Genomic DNA, 12,665 nt, shown 5'->3' with positions numbered 1-12,665 from the left:
ACAAATGTAGGTTGTTTTTAAACTGTTAAAAATTATTCTTTTTTTAACCTTTGTTTTTTCAGTTAAAATCTTTGTGGATCAATTTCTCATTTAAAAATATGACCTAACCAAGACATATGAACATTACGTATGAACTAGTGCTGGCAAAGATTCAAATTTTTAATCACGACTAATTGCATGAAATGATGCAATTAATCACGATTAATCACATTATTTCGTACAAAATGTCTGTTTCCTTTAAAAGAAGGCCTACTGCTATATGAAGAAAATGCAGTATATTTTGGTTTGCAAATACTAAACCAAGGGTCTGCAAGCAGTGGCGCTGGAGCTGCAAGTGGCCCTCTGGACCTTCCACAATGGCTCTTAGTAAATGGCTAAAAATGCTAAATAACTAACTAATGTTTTTAAATATAGATACAATAACAATAACAAATAACAAATGCAGACTTTTAACAATTTTTCTTTTTTTTTCATGGAGCAATTGCATTGAATTTCCACAACATAATGACACTAAAAGTACCAGTAATATATATATATTTAATCTATTTTTTGTGACAGCAGGTTGTAAACTATGGGCTTTAAGAAAAAAAAAAATCCATAATTTTTCACAAATACCTACATTCGAGAGAAGAATGCCTGTCTATCCTCTTTTTAAGATTTATGTTTTTCTTTATTCTTAAACCTAAAAATAGAAATAAAACATGTTTCTTAAAAAATGACAACATATTTCCTATTGTAGATATTTATCAAAAATTTTAAGTTGTCTTTGCTCAAGAAGTCTCAGAACATCAGTGTCTCTAAACAAGTTTTATTTAGCTGGCTGAGGGAAAAATTACTAAAGGCTGCAGACCCCTGCACTAAACACATAAACAGGTTTAGCAGCAGTTTTCTCTTTAAACAGCAACAGTTAAAATATTTCTTCATATATAAAACCACATAGAAAGAAGGATGAAATGTTCAGGATTTACTAACTAAAAGGTGAAAAGTCAGCAGGATGAATTTAAAGCTGTGAAGCTGCTTCCTTCTAAACACAGAAGGAACAATATGTGATGAATATCAGCATCAGGTGAACAGACAGAAAGCAGGATGAGAATCTCACAGCTTCTAGATCAGGGGTAGCCAACGTTGGTCCTCGAGGGCACCAATCCGGCAGGTTTTCCAGATTTCCCTGCTCCAGCACACCTGACTCAAATTAAATGGATCCAACAGCCTATAAGGATCTCCACAATGACTTGTTAGTTTAAGTCAGGTGTGTTGGAGCACGGAAATCTGGAAAACCTGCCGGATTGGTGCCCCCGAGGACCGACATTGGCTACCCCTGATCTAGATGGTGAGGAGAGAGAAATATTCACAATATGCACAATAACTTCCATCCATGCACCTTCACTGCTTCATTATCCAGATTTATCCAGATTATCCAGCAAAAAAAACAAAAGAAAAAAAATGTTAATGCACAATAAAATAAAATTATCAGTGTTAATTAATTAATGCATTAACATGATAAAAACGTGTAAACTTGTCCAGCCCTAATATGAACATACCAAACAGAGCAGAATGTCAGAGTAAAGAAAGTGGCTGTGAGAAACTTCCTGTGTAGCGGTGAATGTTTTGCACCAGCTTTAGCAATAAACACCACACAGCTCTTAGTTCCAGCAGAGTCCTGTGTCTGCTTCGTCACTGCTGGGTAAAGTGAAGAAAGATGAAGCCTGAAGCTAGCTGCAGCTTTACCCTGGAGAAATCACCTCTCCTCCGGCATCTGACCTTGGTGTTAAAGTGAAAAGTTTAGCAGCTGTTTCTGTCAGTTTTCACCGATAGCAGAGGCAACAGACCAGAACAGCACGGTTACTAAACCCTGTGAAATGTTGCTTCAGGAGCAAAAAGACTAGACTTAAAGACAAGAAAAATAACTGGTTTTGTTGTTGCTGAACGCTCCTGTGGCTGCAGTGTTTAGCTCATGTAGCATAGTTTGCAGCCCTTAAAGCAAACCCCATCTGCCTGACCCACTTTCTCATCTGATCATAAGAATTATTATTCTATCCTATAATTAGAATTGACAAAATTAACCTAGTCACACTAGTATGTGATGCCATTTGCTGCAGTCCTACAGGTTTTCAGTGTTTCCCTGCTCTAACACAACAGACTCAAATTAATCAGTCATTGTGCCAAACATCATAGGCTGTTGGACTCATTTAATTTGAATCATGTGTGTTGGAGCAGGGAAACATTGAAAACCTGCAGAACTGAGTATTCCTCTTCTTGATCATAATGTAGCATTTATACAGCATCGTCTCACCAACAACAAAGATGAGCTCAGCTGAAAAACATCATCTAAAAAGCACGTCTGGAAGATCTACATTTTCAAAATGTCCTAAAATGACAACTGGACGTTGGTTCAATATCCTTAATTCAATCAAACAGAAAAAGTGTTTCTAAAGACACATTAGCAGGTTGTATGGAAGTGTTTAATGCACTTCGCTATAATCTGAGCATGTACCTTATGGGTTATCTTGTTTTCCTGGAGTTCACAGTCTCCCGCTATAGGTCCTTTTCACCCTTTCAGCGTTCTCCACATACAAACCAGCTGTAGCTGTGGAACAGGAAAAACCATACTGTGCAGCGCTCCGTCAGTGTTCGGCTCACACAGAATTGTTGAGACAGTGCATTCTTGGCTATTCTTAAAGTCCCCTCTACTTAATTTCTGTCCAGCTTCTTAAAGTTGAAAAATCCATCTGTCATGCCACACAAAGAAGAAATTTTTTAAACGTTCCAAGCTTAGGCCCAAACTGTGGTGAATTAATCTGTTATAATGAACAAACCACTGAATAATTTTAGAGTGCACAGCAATGAAAGGAGTGGGTAAGAAGGCTAATGAGGAGAAAAGAAGCTTGCAGAGGATTAGCAGTGACCTGAAAACAGCCATGTGGTAACAGGCTGTGTGCCTCCTAGTGTCAAACATGAAGCTGCTTACATAAATGACATTGAGCTTGCATATTATAAGAGAAGTATGATGCTGGATATGACCACGTCATGGTGACTGGGCAAGAAAAACAACACGTTTCAGAATGTCAAGGTATCAGCCATTCATTAACAGTTTAATCTATGTCTGGATTAACAACCAATTCATCAAAGACAGGAGGGGGCTCCTGGACAGGAATGGTAGGACTGGTGGTGGTAAACTAGTGCTGGTAAACTGGTGTTTGTAAACTGGTGGTAAACTGGTGGTAAACTGGAAGTTGTAAGCTGGTAATACCAAGCTGGTGATGGTAAACTGGTGGTAGTAAGCTAGCCAGAGCTGTCTTGGAGCAGACTGATGAACAGCCAATCTTCTCCAATGACCTCTGTGACCACCATCAACCATTCATACACCAGTGATGCTAAAACTGGACGCGAGTGGGGTGAAATGCAACTCTAATATCTAACCCTGATTGAGTAGGATAGGGGCAGGCAAGTTCAGTCCTAGAAAGCCACAGTCCTGCATGTTTCAGATGTTTCCCTGCTCCAACACACCTGATTTAAATTAGTGAGTCACTGAGCAGAACTCAATAACCTGTCCCGTCAATTTAATTTGAATCATGTGTGTTGGAGCAGGGAAACATCTGAAACCTGCAGGACTGTGGCTCTTTAGGACAGAACTTGCGTACCAATGGACTAGGATGAAGGGAGATTTGAACTGCCAACCTTCCAGTTGATGGATGGCCTGCTCTGACACTGACAGCTGTTTAATGCTGGTTCAGCTCAATTTGCAAGTCAATTTGGGTGATAGCAAATACAAATACAGAACTAAAACCATCTGAGCCATCCTAAGCCCTAACTTGGTTAGTCCTCTTAGTTAATCCTTTACTATAACTTGTAATAATATGCACCTTTACGTGGTCAGATTGGTTTATAAGTTCTGGTCATTTAAGATGAGTCCATCTCTGTGTGAAGTGCAATTGATTAAATCACATTAGTCATTGTCATTTGGAGAGATGAATTTCTTTTTGTGAGTTGCCTGATCAGCCAAACCTTGAATGAGGATCTACAGAAAACAGAAAGAACATGTTAACACAGTTAAAGATGAAAACAGACTTTTACTGCAGCAGTCAGGGTGATAATACGTTCACAGCCTGCTCGCATTAAATTTTTAACTGTTGAACAGTTATCTGATCATTTACATTACTATCTAACCAAATGAGGGCTGAGATAGGACCTGAAGCTTCTCTGCCTGTTGAATCCATGACGATTTTCAGTCAAGCTGCTCCGGACAGAACATCAGAGCTACGATGAAGCTTTGTGGATTTTCTGTTTTCATTGTTCAGCTGTATTTTTCAGCAAGAATAAATGCCGGTAGGATCATTATATATAATTTACTAAAGAATAACATTATTTAAACACTGACATGCTCCTGTGATATCTGTCTCTTTGTGTGACCTTTTAGGTTTGTGACAAAGTTTCTGAGACATTTTTATCACAAACTGCTAAACTGACAACTGCTATGCTACTATTCTATCCATATGTTTTCTACACTGATTTTTACACTAAACATGATGCAACAATTCATTAAAATCAGCTGACACCAATAATTTTATTTTCACTCCAAATGAGAATATTTAAAACTATTTTAGAGCATTTGACCCAGCAAGAAACAGCAAACCTGTAGACCACAGGTGTCAAACTCTGGTCCTCGAGGGCCGGTATCCTGTGGGTTTTCATTGTTTCCCTGATCTAACACACCTGACTGAAAGTAATGGGTTATTGTGAAGAAGTTGACAAGAAGCTGTTGGATCCATTTGATTTTATTCAGGCATGTTAGAACAGACCGTTGCTTTGGCGTCAGAGACTGAGCCGGAGTAGACCGTGGCATCGGTGTGGAGAAGACAGGGAGCAGGCATCGGAGGCTGCGAAGTAGGACAGGACTGGGGGCCAGGCATGGGAGGCTGCAGGACTGGAGCTGACCATGGCTGTGGCGTCGGACGCTGTAGAGCCTGATCTGATCTCCTGCGCCTTTATACTCCGGTCCGTTCACTTCACTCCTCTCTCCAGCTGCCTGCCTGGCAGGACAGGTTGTGACAGTACCCCACCCCCCCATCCAAGGACCGGATTCCAGACAGCATAGGAGGACAGCCAGAAGGCTGCAACAACAGAAGCTGGACCTCTGGCGGATGACCAAAAGGGGGAGACAACCACAAACGGGACACAGGCGGCCATTCAGAATGGTGATCAGACCAGGGCTGGATCTCGGGAGGATGATCCGGAGGACGAGCAGACCAGGACCGGATCCTGGGAGGACGACACGGAGGACACACAGGCCAGGGCCGGATCTTGGGAGGACGACCCGAAAGATGAACAGATCTGGACCGGATCTCGGGAGGACGACCCGGAGGGCAAGCAGACCAGGGTTGAATCTTGGGAGGACAATCCTGAAGACGAGTAGACCAGAACCGAATCTTGGGTGGACGATCTGGAGGACGAGTAGACCAGAACCGGAACTCAGATGGACGGGCAGGCTTGGACCGGAGCTCTGGAGGCAGACCCGGACGACAAGCAGGCTGGATCACTCAGACGGTCAGAAGGCTGCACGAGTTGGAACTGGAGCTCAGGCAGACGCACAGAGTGGAGCTGGGACTCAGGGATGCACACTGATGAGAGCATTGACTGGAGCTCTGGAGAACAAGCAGACATTAGAATAGGTTCTGGAGGATGACCGAGAGGCTGCACAGACTGGAACAGAGTTCCTGGAGGGCGACCAGGAGTTCGAGCAGACTGTGACACTGGCGAACTGCCAGAGAACAGCACAACCTGAAGCTGGATCTTAGTAGGATGTGCTGACAGTAGCTGGATCCACTGGAGGCATGATGACTGGGGTTGGATCTTCGGATGGTGAGTGGGAAGTCGCACAGACAGGTACGAAGTCTCTGACAAGGACATAGACAGATGCAGCTGAATCTCTGAGATGCACGCTGACTAACTGGAGCGCAGGGAGACGCGCTGACTGTAACTGGTGCGCAGGGGGGCGCGCTGACTGGGGCTGGAGCGCAGGGAGGCGCGCTAACTAGAACTGGAGCGCAGGGAGGCGCGCTGACTGGAACTGGAGCGCAGGGAGGCCTCCGACTGGGGCTGGAGCGCAGGGAGGCACGCTGTCTGGAACTGGAGCTCAGGGAGGCGCACTGACTGGAACTGGAGGTCGCACAGACAGGAGCAAAGTCTCTGACGGGCAACTGGGCGGCTGTACGGACGGGAGCTCTGGGAAGCTCAGTAACGTCCACCTCATAGCGAGCCCAGGTGCCAGAGGACGAAGAGGAGCCATCTTCTCCCCAGGATAAGATGGCACGGACCACAGTAGAGGAGCGTCTCTCGCAGAGACTCCCTCGTGGCCAGAATCCAATAAACAAGGAGGAACCAAAGGCTGAAGAGGAGCATCCCACTCAGAGACCTCCTCGGAGACTGGAGCCACTGGCTGGAGAGGAGCGTCGTAGCCATAGATCTCCTCAGACAGGAACCGGCAGACATAGAGGAACCAGAGGCTGAAGAGGAGCGTCCTGGTCGGAGACCTCCTTGGAGACAGGAATCACCAGAGGCTGCGGGGACCTGGAAGCTGGTATCGGACAGTGCAGCGCCGGACTGGACCGTTGCGCTGGCGTTGGTGGCTGAGCCGGAGCAAACCGTGGCATCGGCGTCGGACGTCGGAGAGCCAGGTAGGCCCAGGGAGCAGGCGTCAGAGGCTGCAGAGCCGAAACAGACCGTTGCTTTGGCGACGGAGCCCGAGCCGGAGTAGACCGTGGCATCAGTGTTGGACATTCTAAAGCCGGAGAAGACCGGGGAGCAGGCATTGGAGGCTGCAGGACAGGAGCTGACCCTGGCTGTGGCGTTGGACACTGTAGAGCCGGAGTTGACCGTGGCTGTGGTGTCGGACGCTTGGAAGCTAGAGTTCTCCGAAAACCCTCCCGAAGGGCTATCATCTGGTTCAGCCAGCAGCTCATCTCAGCCTCTCTAGAAAAAGATGGGCCAGCGTTGAGAAACTCATGCCTCTTCCTCCTTACTCGACTCATACTGTTTTTGGCCAGACCTTCTGTTATGGATGGACCTCTAGGAGACAAAGGTAAGTTAACATAACTTTGTTCACAGTAGATAATATGTGTCATCTTACGAACGCAGGCAGTGGGAGGGCTGGCTGGAGATCCAAGGGGTGATAACAGGAAATGAGCAGGGTCCATGCAGTGATCAACGTCAAGGTCCTGCGGGGAATGACTGTGGTGCTGAGATAGATAAAGGCTGGTGAGATAATGGGTGGCAGGTGTGACTGGTTGTCTTAATTGAAATGACTGGATCAGACACTGGTGTAGAGGATCAGGGAACTGCAAGTGGAAGAGTGGCAGGACAGGTTGTGACAAATAGATTCAAAGCACTCTACAAACTGGCCCCATCATAAATATCTGATCTCCTGCACCTTTATATTCCGGTCCGTTCACTCCTCTTCCTCCTCCTCTCTCCAGCTTCTTGTTCCTCCTGCCCGCCTCATCACTATGGGGAGCCGAGCATTCAGCCGCTCTGCTCCCCACCTCTGGAACTCTCTTCCCCCTGATATCCATACCGTAGACTCTCTTCCTCTCTTCAAATCACAACTCAAAACACACTTGTTCAGACAGTCCTACGTCATGTAGCCACACACTCACCATCTGTATGTTCAGTTTTTAATTTTCACCTTTCACTTTGACATTCTGTTTTATTTTTATTGTTTTTAAACAGTTTGAATGTTCTTCTGTACAGTGTCCTTGGGTGTTTTGAAAGGCCTCTTTTAAAATAAAAGTGTATTGTTTACTATTATTATTACAATTTTAGCAACATTATGCAAGTGGAAGAAAGCGATTCTAGAAGCCTGTTTTATATTCAAGCCAAAGGACAAATTCTGGTCAAAAATAACATCAAGGTTCCTCACTGTAGTACTAGAAGCCAAATAAATGCCATCCAGGTTAATTACATAGCTAAACAATCTTCTCCTGAGTTTTTCAAGTCCAAAGACAACAACCTCAGTCTTGTCTGAATCTAGAAGGAGAAAATTCAGTCGAGGTCTTTATGTCTTTAAGGCATCTTTGTACTAATTAACAAACTAATTAGTTTCATCGGGCTTTTTGGATATATTTAGCTGACTATCATCCGCATATCAATTAAAGTTTATACTATGATGTCTAATGATATAAACTAAGGGAAGCTAAGTGAAGCATGTATAACATGAAATGTATCAGTCCAAGTACAGAACTCTGAGGAACTCCATGAGAAAGACGTATCATTTACACTAACATTCAGAAATCTATCAGATAATTATGACTTAAACCAGCCTAATGCAGTTCTTTTAATCCCAATAACATGTTCAAGCCTCTGTTACAGAATATTGTGATCAATGGTGTCAAAAACAGTACTGAGATCTAACAAGATAAGTACGTGCAGGAGCCCTTTATCTGAGGCCATGAGAAGATCATTGGAAACTTTCACCAGTTCTGTCTCTGTGCTGTTATTAGCTCTTAATCCTGACTGAAACTCTTAAAACAGATTATTTCTGCTAAAATTGGAACATATTTGAGTTTAAACTATTTTTTCAAGAATTTTATTGGAGGTTGGATATAGGTCTATAATTAGCTAACAGTCCTAGATCAAGAGTTGTTTTTTTAAGTAAAGGTTTGATTACAGCAGTTTTAAAAATTGCTCATAAAGATATGTTGACTAAATCCAATGCAGATGTATTAATAAAGGGAAATTTTCCTTGAACAGTCTGGATCAACTTGGGTCTAAAATTCAACTTTTAGATGAAGTTGTTATTCTGGTTAACTCAGAGAGCTGTACAGGAGAGAAATGGTCCAAACATAAATTACAATGTCTCTAAAGCTGCTGTAGATGAGACATCATCAATAGTGGGAAGGACATCGTGGATTTTCTTTCTAATAAAAACAATCTTGTTTATGAAGAAACTCATTAAGTCATTACAGTTGCGTGTTAAAAAAATACATGGCTGAATGGTACAACGACTCTCAGCTACAGTGCTGAAAAGAAACCTGCAGTTCTTCTTGTCCTCCTCTATCAAAGATGAATAATGAGTTTTTCTAGCCTTACGCTGGGCTCTCTAATATACTATTAAACTTTCTTTCCAGACTGAGACTCTTCTAGACCAGATAAACACCATTTTCTTTCCAATCACAAGGCTTGTAGCTGTGAATTAAACCAACAAACCTGAGTGATCTGATTATCTTATTTTTTAGAGGAACAACATTATCTAGTGTTGTACCGAAAGATCCCAGAAAAAGTAAAGCAGATAGTGTGTTAAACTGTCAGAGAAGCAGTGGAGAATGTCAATTACGATGTACAGGCAAAAGAGCTAGCGGTGCACAGAAAATAAGTGAAGTAAACAGGAAGTGATACATTAAGTCTTACCACAAACGTCTGCATCGCCTGGAGCCGAGCCAAACAGACATTTTAAACTCTCCTCTTTATGTATGTAGGGAGACAGGCCTGAGATGGAGAATCATCTTGTAAAATCATGAATTGTTAACCTGCTTTTATCTTTGTTCAGATATGAATACTTAGATTTTATTTATTTATTTATTGTAGAATGGGATGGTCAGAGGACTCTGTTCAACTCTGTTCCAGGAAACAGGTAAGACATATTTGATGAATATTTTTTTTTTTTTTTTTTTAATTTGATAGGGACATTGCATTTGTACATAGTCACAAAAGTTTGTACCTGAGTCCATGCAAACAGAGTTTGAAGCCAGAGCTAATTCTCAACTCCCATTCCTGGTTGGACCTATCTACACTACATAAAAATACAGTAATATCAAATATTTCATTCATTTTTCTTATGGGCTCATGATCACTGTTATCAGTACTATGATGATACTTAATCACTATAATTTATATGACATTGGTGACGTAATTATGTTTCCATTACATTATGTTACTCTCAGGGAAGCTGATGAGAAATATGGACACCAAACAATAGTCATAATGGAGGAGGATGCTGCAGTAATAAACTCAGCTACTTACCTGTTTGAGAGGCACCCTACTACATCAACTCTGCTGAGGTATCATCATGAGGCACTACATGTTCTGAGTAGAAGTCAGAAGTTTTCTTCAAGAAATCATGATGTCACATTGGTTGGTCATGGAAGTAAGAGCACCACAGGTGTGGTCCATCTGGGTGGATACAGCCCAGAGGAAGTGGCCACTTTTGTGTCCACCCTGAAAAATGAAATCATGATCGGACATGTAAGCACCATCAACCTTATCAGCTGCAACCTTGGAAATGACCAGAATTTCATGTTGAGGCTCTTGCAAGTTCTCCGTTCTGTCAGTCTGGAAACCAAACTGTACTTGTTCAACACTTTGTTGTCAGTTAGCTCTGACGGACAAATAATAACAGGAAGTGACAATGTGTGGAGGTCACATGACCACAGCAGCAGAGTTGTTGCTCATCTAAATCAGAGAGGTGACCTGATGACTAAACAGATGCTTGGCTGTGCAGGTCCTCTTCTTTCAAATTATAAAGGACATATTTTGTATCTTCAGACACTGGCGTGGCCGAGCCACCCTCAAATGTTTGTACCACTCGAGTTGCGTAAAAAGTACACCTCTATTGACTGCCTGGAGGGACTTACATGGAGTTTATTCTTTGAGGAGAATGAAAAAAGACGTGCTCCTCATTATATCCCAGATCATGTTGGACTCAAACAAGTTTGGCTTCAAGAGCCAGAAGTAACCAAAGAAAGCCACACAGAGCTGAAGCACATCAGTAACATACAGAATCTGCTCATGGAGATACGATACAATGCCAGAGAGGAAGTTGCATCAGATCTTTACTATGTTCTTAACGAATGTATTTATAAAGTACAGAAGAGAAATCTTAGTGTCAGTCTGGTGGGAAAATTCATGAGGTCTGATAACGAAGCAGAAATAGAACATTTCCGTCATAGTTTCCATGACCAGCAGGATGAATCCTCCCTGCAAGAGCTGCAGCAGGGCCTCAAAGCATCTAAATTCAATGATTTCTGTCGCCAGACCTTCCAGTTCCAACAGTGTACCTACAACTGTGAGCGATGGGGCCGTTACTTCATGGCAGCAGTGTTTTCAGCATCAGTGCGAAATTTCAGAGTCTTCTCACTTTTCCTCATGAGTGTTATTGGTTGTGAAGTTGGACGGTCAAGGGGAAATGACAGCCCCCTCTGCTCAGCCTTTGTAGATGACCATCCAATGGTAACTGATCAGCCATGGTTTGAACACGTGGGACGAGGGTTCTACGGCAGCACTGTTGGCAATTATCTGATGGCACCGCAGAAAAGACGAATTTGGTTGGATCAGCTTATTGCAAAGGAAAATGCTCTGTACGTTAAATCAAAGCAGATGATGAATGCCATCAGTCACAATGAGCAAACAGAGCTGGATATCTTTGGGAGGATCAAAGTCATGAATAAGTATGTGTTTTCATCTTATATAGAATTTTTTCGAGGTACACCTGAAGGAAAGAAACTCAAGAGAGGATGTGCTCCCTCGCTCCCTGAAAATTAAAATCCACAATTTAAGTATAATACATCTCTGATGAGACACAGGTGTTTTACCAAAAACAGAAGTTCTAGATGTCCACTGAAAATGGTGTATTGTGCTCCCTTAACCTCCTTCACAATCTGAGCACCACGAATTCTGACATAGTCATCTTGGAATATGGCCACACCATCAGGGATGATGGAATAATCTGCTCATTCAGTATATTTAGGGTTTTTTTCTGATTATCCTCACTGATAAGTGGTTTTCTTAAGGCTACATAGCTGTTTAGTCCCTGTTTAGTAAAAAAAAAAAAAAAAAAAAAAAACATTTCTAAATATTTCTTTGAGGCAACAAATAAATAAATAAATAGGTCTGGGTTCAAGTCCCTAGTGCACCAACAGAAGTGAACCACTATGGGCCCTTGACCAAGGCCCTTAAATCTCCCAACTGCTCTCTGGTAAATCTAAAGATGGATAAATTAAAAGAGGTTTAATTGAGATTAATAATAATAAAAAAAAAAAAAGGAAAAAATGGAGATTTTTTTGGTACACTTTCAGTCACTGAAGTTAACCTGAAAGTTCTTGGTCCAGAGGCCTGTGACTACTTTCTGCCAGTACTCCTTCCTGGCTGTTGCTCAACGGTGTTGCTTTTGGCCTGAATTGTCTTTCAAATTCTTCATATTTTTAAAGAAAAGTTGTCTACTCCTTCAAGGTAAAGTAGGCTGCTCAGATGGACCGACTAATCCGGAACAGTTATGACCAGACCTGCAAATTGCTTAGAGAAAAAAAGGTGACATTGTCATTTGTCATTCTCACTTTCTTTTTTTCTTAGCTGGGACAAAGGTTTCACAAGCTTGCTTTTGTTGTTTGGCCGCATGCCTCCTAGCCAGAGCCTCCTCCTCTGCCTTGGTTCTTCTGGCTGCAGCAGCGCTTGTGGATGCTGGCAGTCGAACACCCGCTGTCTTTCCATCTCCATCAACGTTTCCTGCTTTCTTAAGGCTTTGTCCTTACTCGGGATTTACGAGATTCACGTGAAGTTTGCAGGTCTGGTTATGGCTCCAAATCAACTCTGATCAAATTTGGAAAACCCTGGATTCAATAACTGAGTTGATAGCCAGCTTCGTAGTACCGCTCATCAGGATAGCAAATGTCTCGGTA

General features: G+C 42.6%; 1 protein-coding gene across 1 annotated transcript; it reads left to right on the top strand.

Moving 5' to 3' along the window:
- The first annotated feature begins 4,251 nt into the window (after positions 1–4,251).
- Positions 4,252–11,897, top strand: LOC121656829. Its single transcript, XM_042011996.1, has 3 exons — positions 4,252–4,326; positions 9,580–9,625; positions 9,936–11,897. Exons 1-3 carry the CDS (start codon positions 4,263–4,265, stop codon positions 11,530–11,532), a joined length of 1,707 nt encoding a protein of 568 aa, XP_041867930.1. The 5' UTR covers positions 4,252–4,262; the 3' UTR covers positions 11,533–11,897.
- The last annotated feature ends 768 nt before the right edge of the window (positions 11,898–12,665 follow it).

Source organism: Melanotaenia boesemani, chromosome 17, assembly GCF_017639745.1.
Source record: "Melanotaenia boesemani isolate fMelBoe1 chromosome 17, fMelBoe1.pri, whole genome shotgun sequence".
In the NCBI taxonomy this organism is placed as follows: Eukaryota; Metazoa; Chordata; class Actinopteri; order Atheriniformes; family Melanotaeniidae; genus Melanotaenia; species Melanotaenia boesemani.
The sequence above is the reverse complement of the archived record's forward strand: the minus strand, read 5'-3'. Positions and strand labels throughout refer to the sequence as shown.

What these genes read in the sequence shown, in the direction of transcription:
- LOC121656829 (XM_042011996.1), top strand. Translation starts at nt 4,263, where the DNA reads ATGAAGCTTTGTGGATTTTCTGTTTTCATTGTTCAGCTGTATTTTTCA. An exon ending in TTCAGCAAGAATAAATGCCG is followed by an intron (nt 4,327 to 9,579) that starts GTAGGATCATTA and finishes TATTTATTGTAG; the next exon opens with AATGGGATGGTCAGAGGACT. An exon ending in AACTCTGTTCCAGGAAACAG is followed by an intron (nt 9,626 to 9,935) that starts GTAAGACATATT and finishes TGTTACTCTCAG; the next exon opens with GGAAGCTGATGAGAAATATG.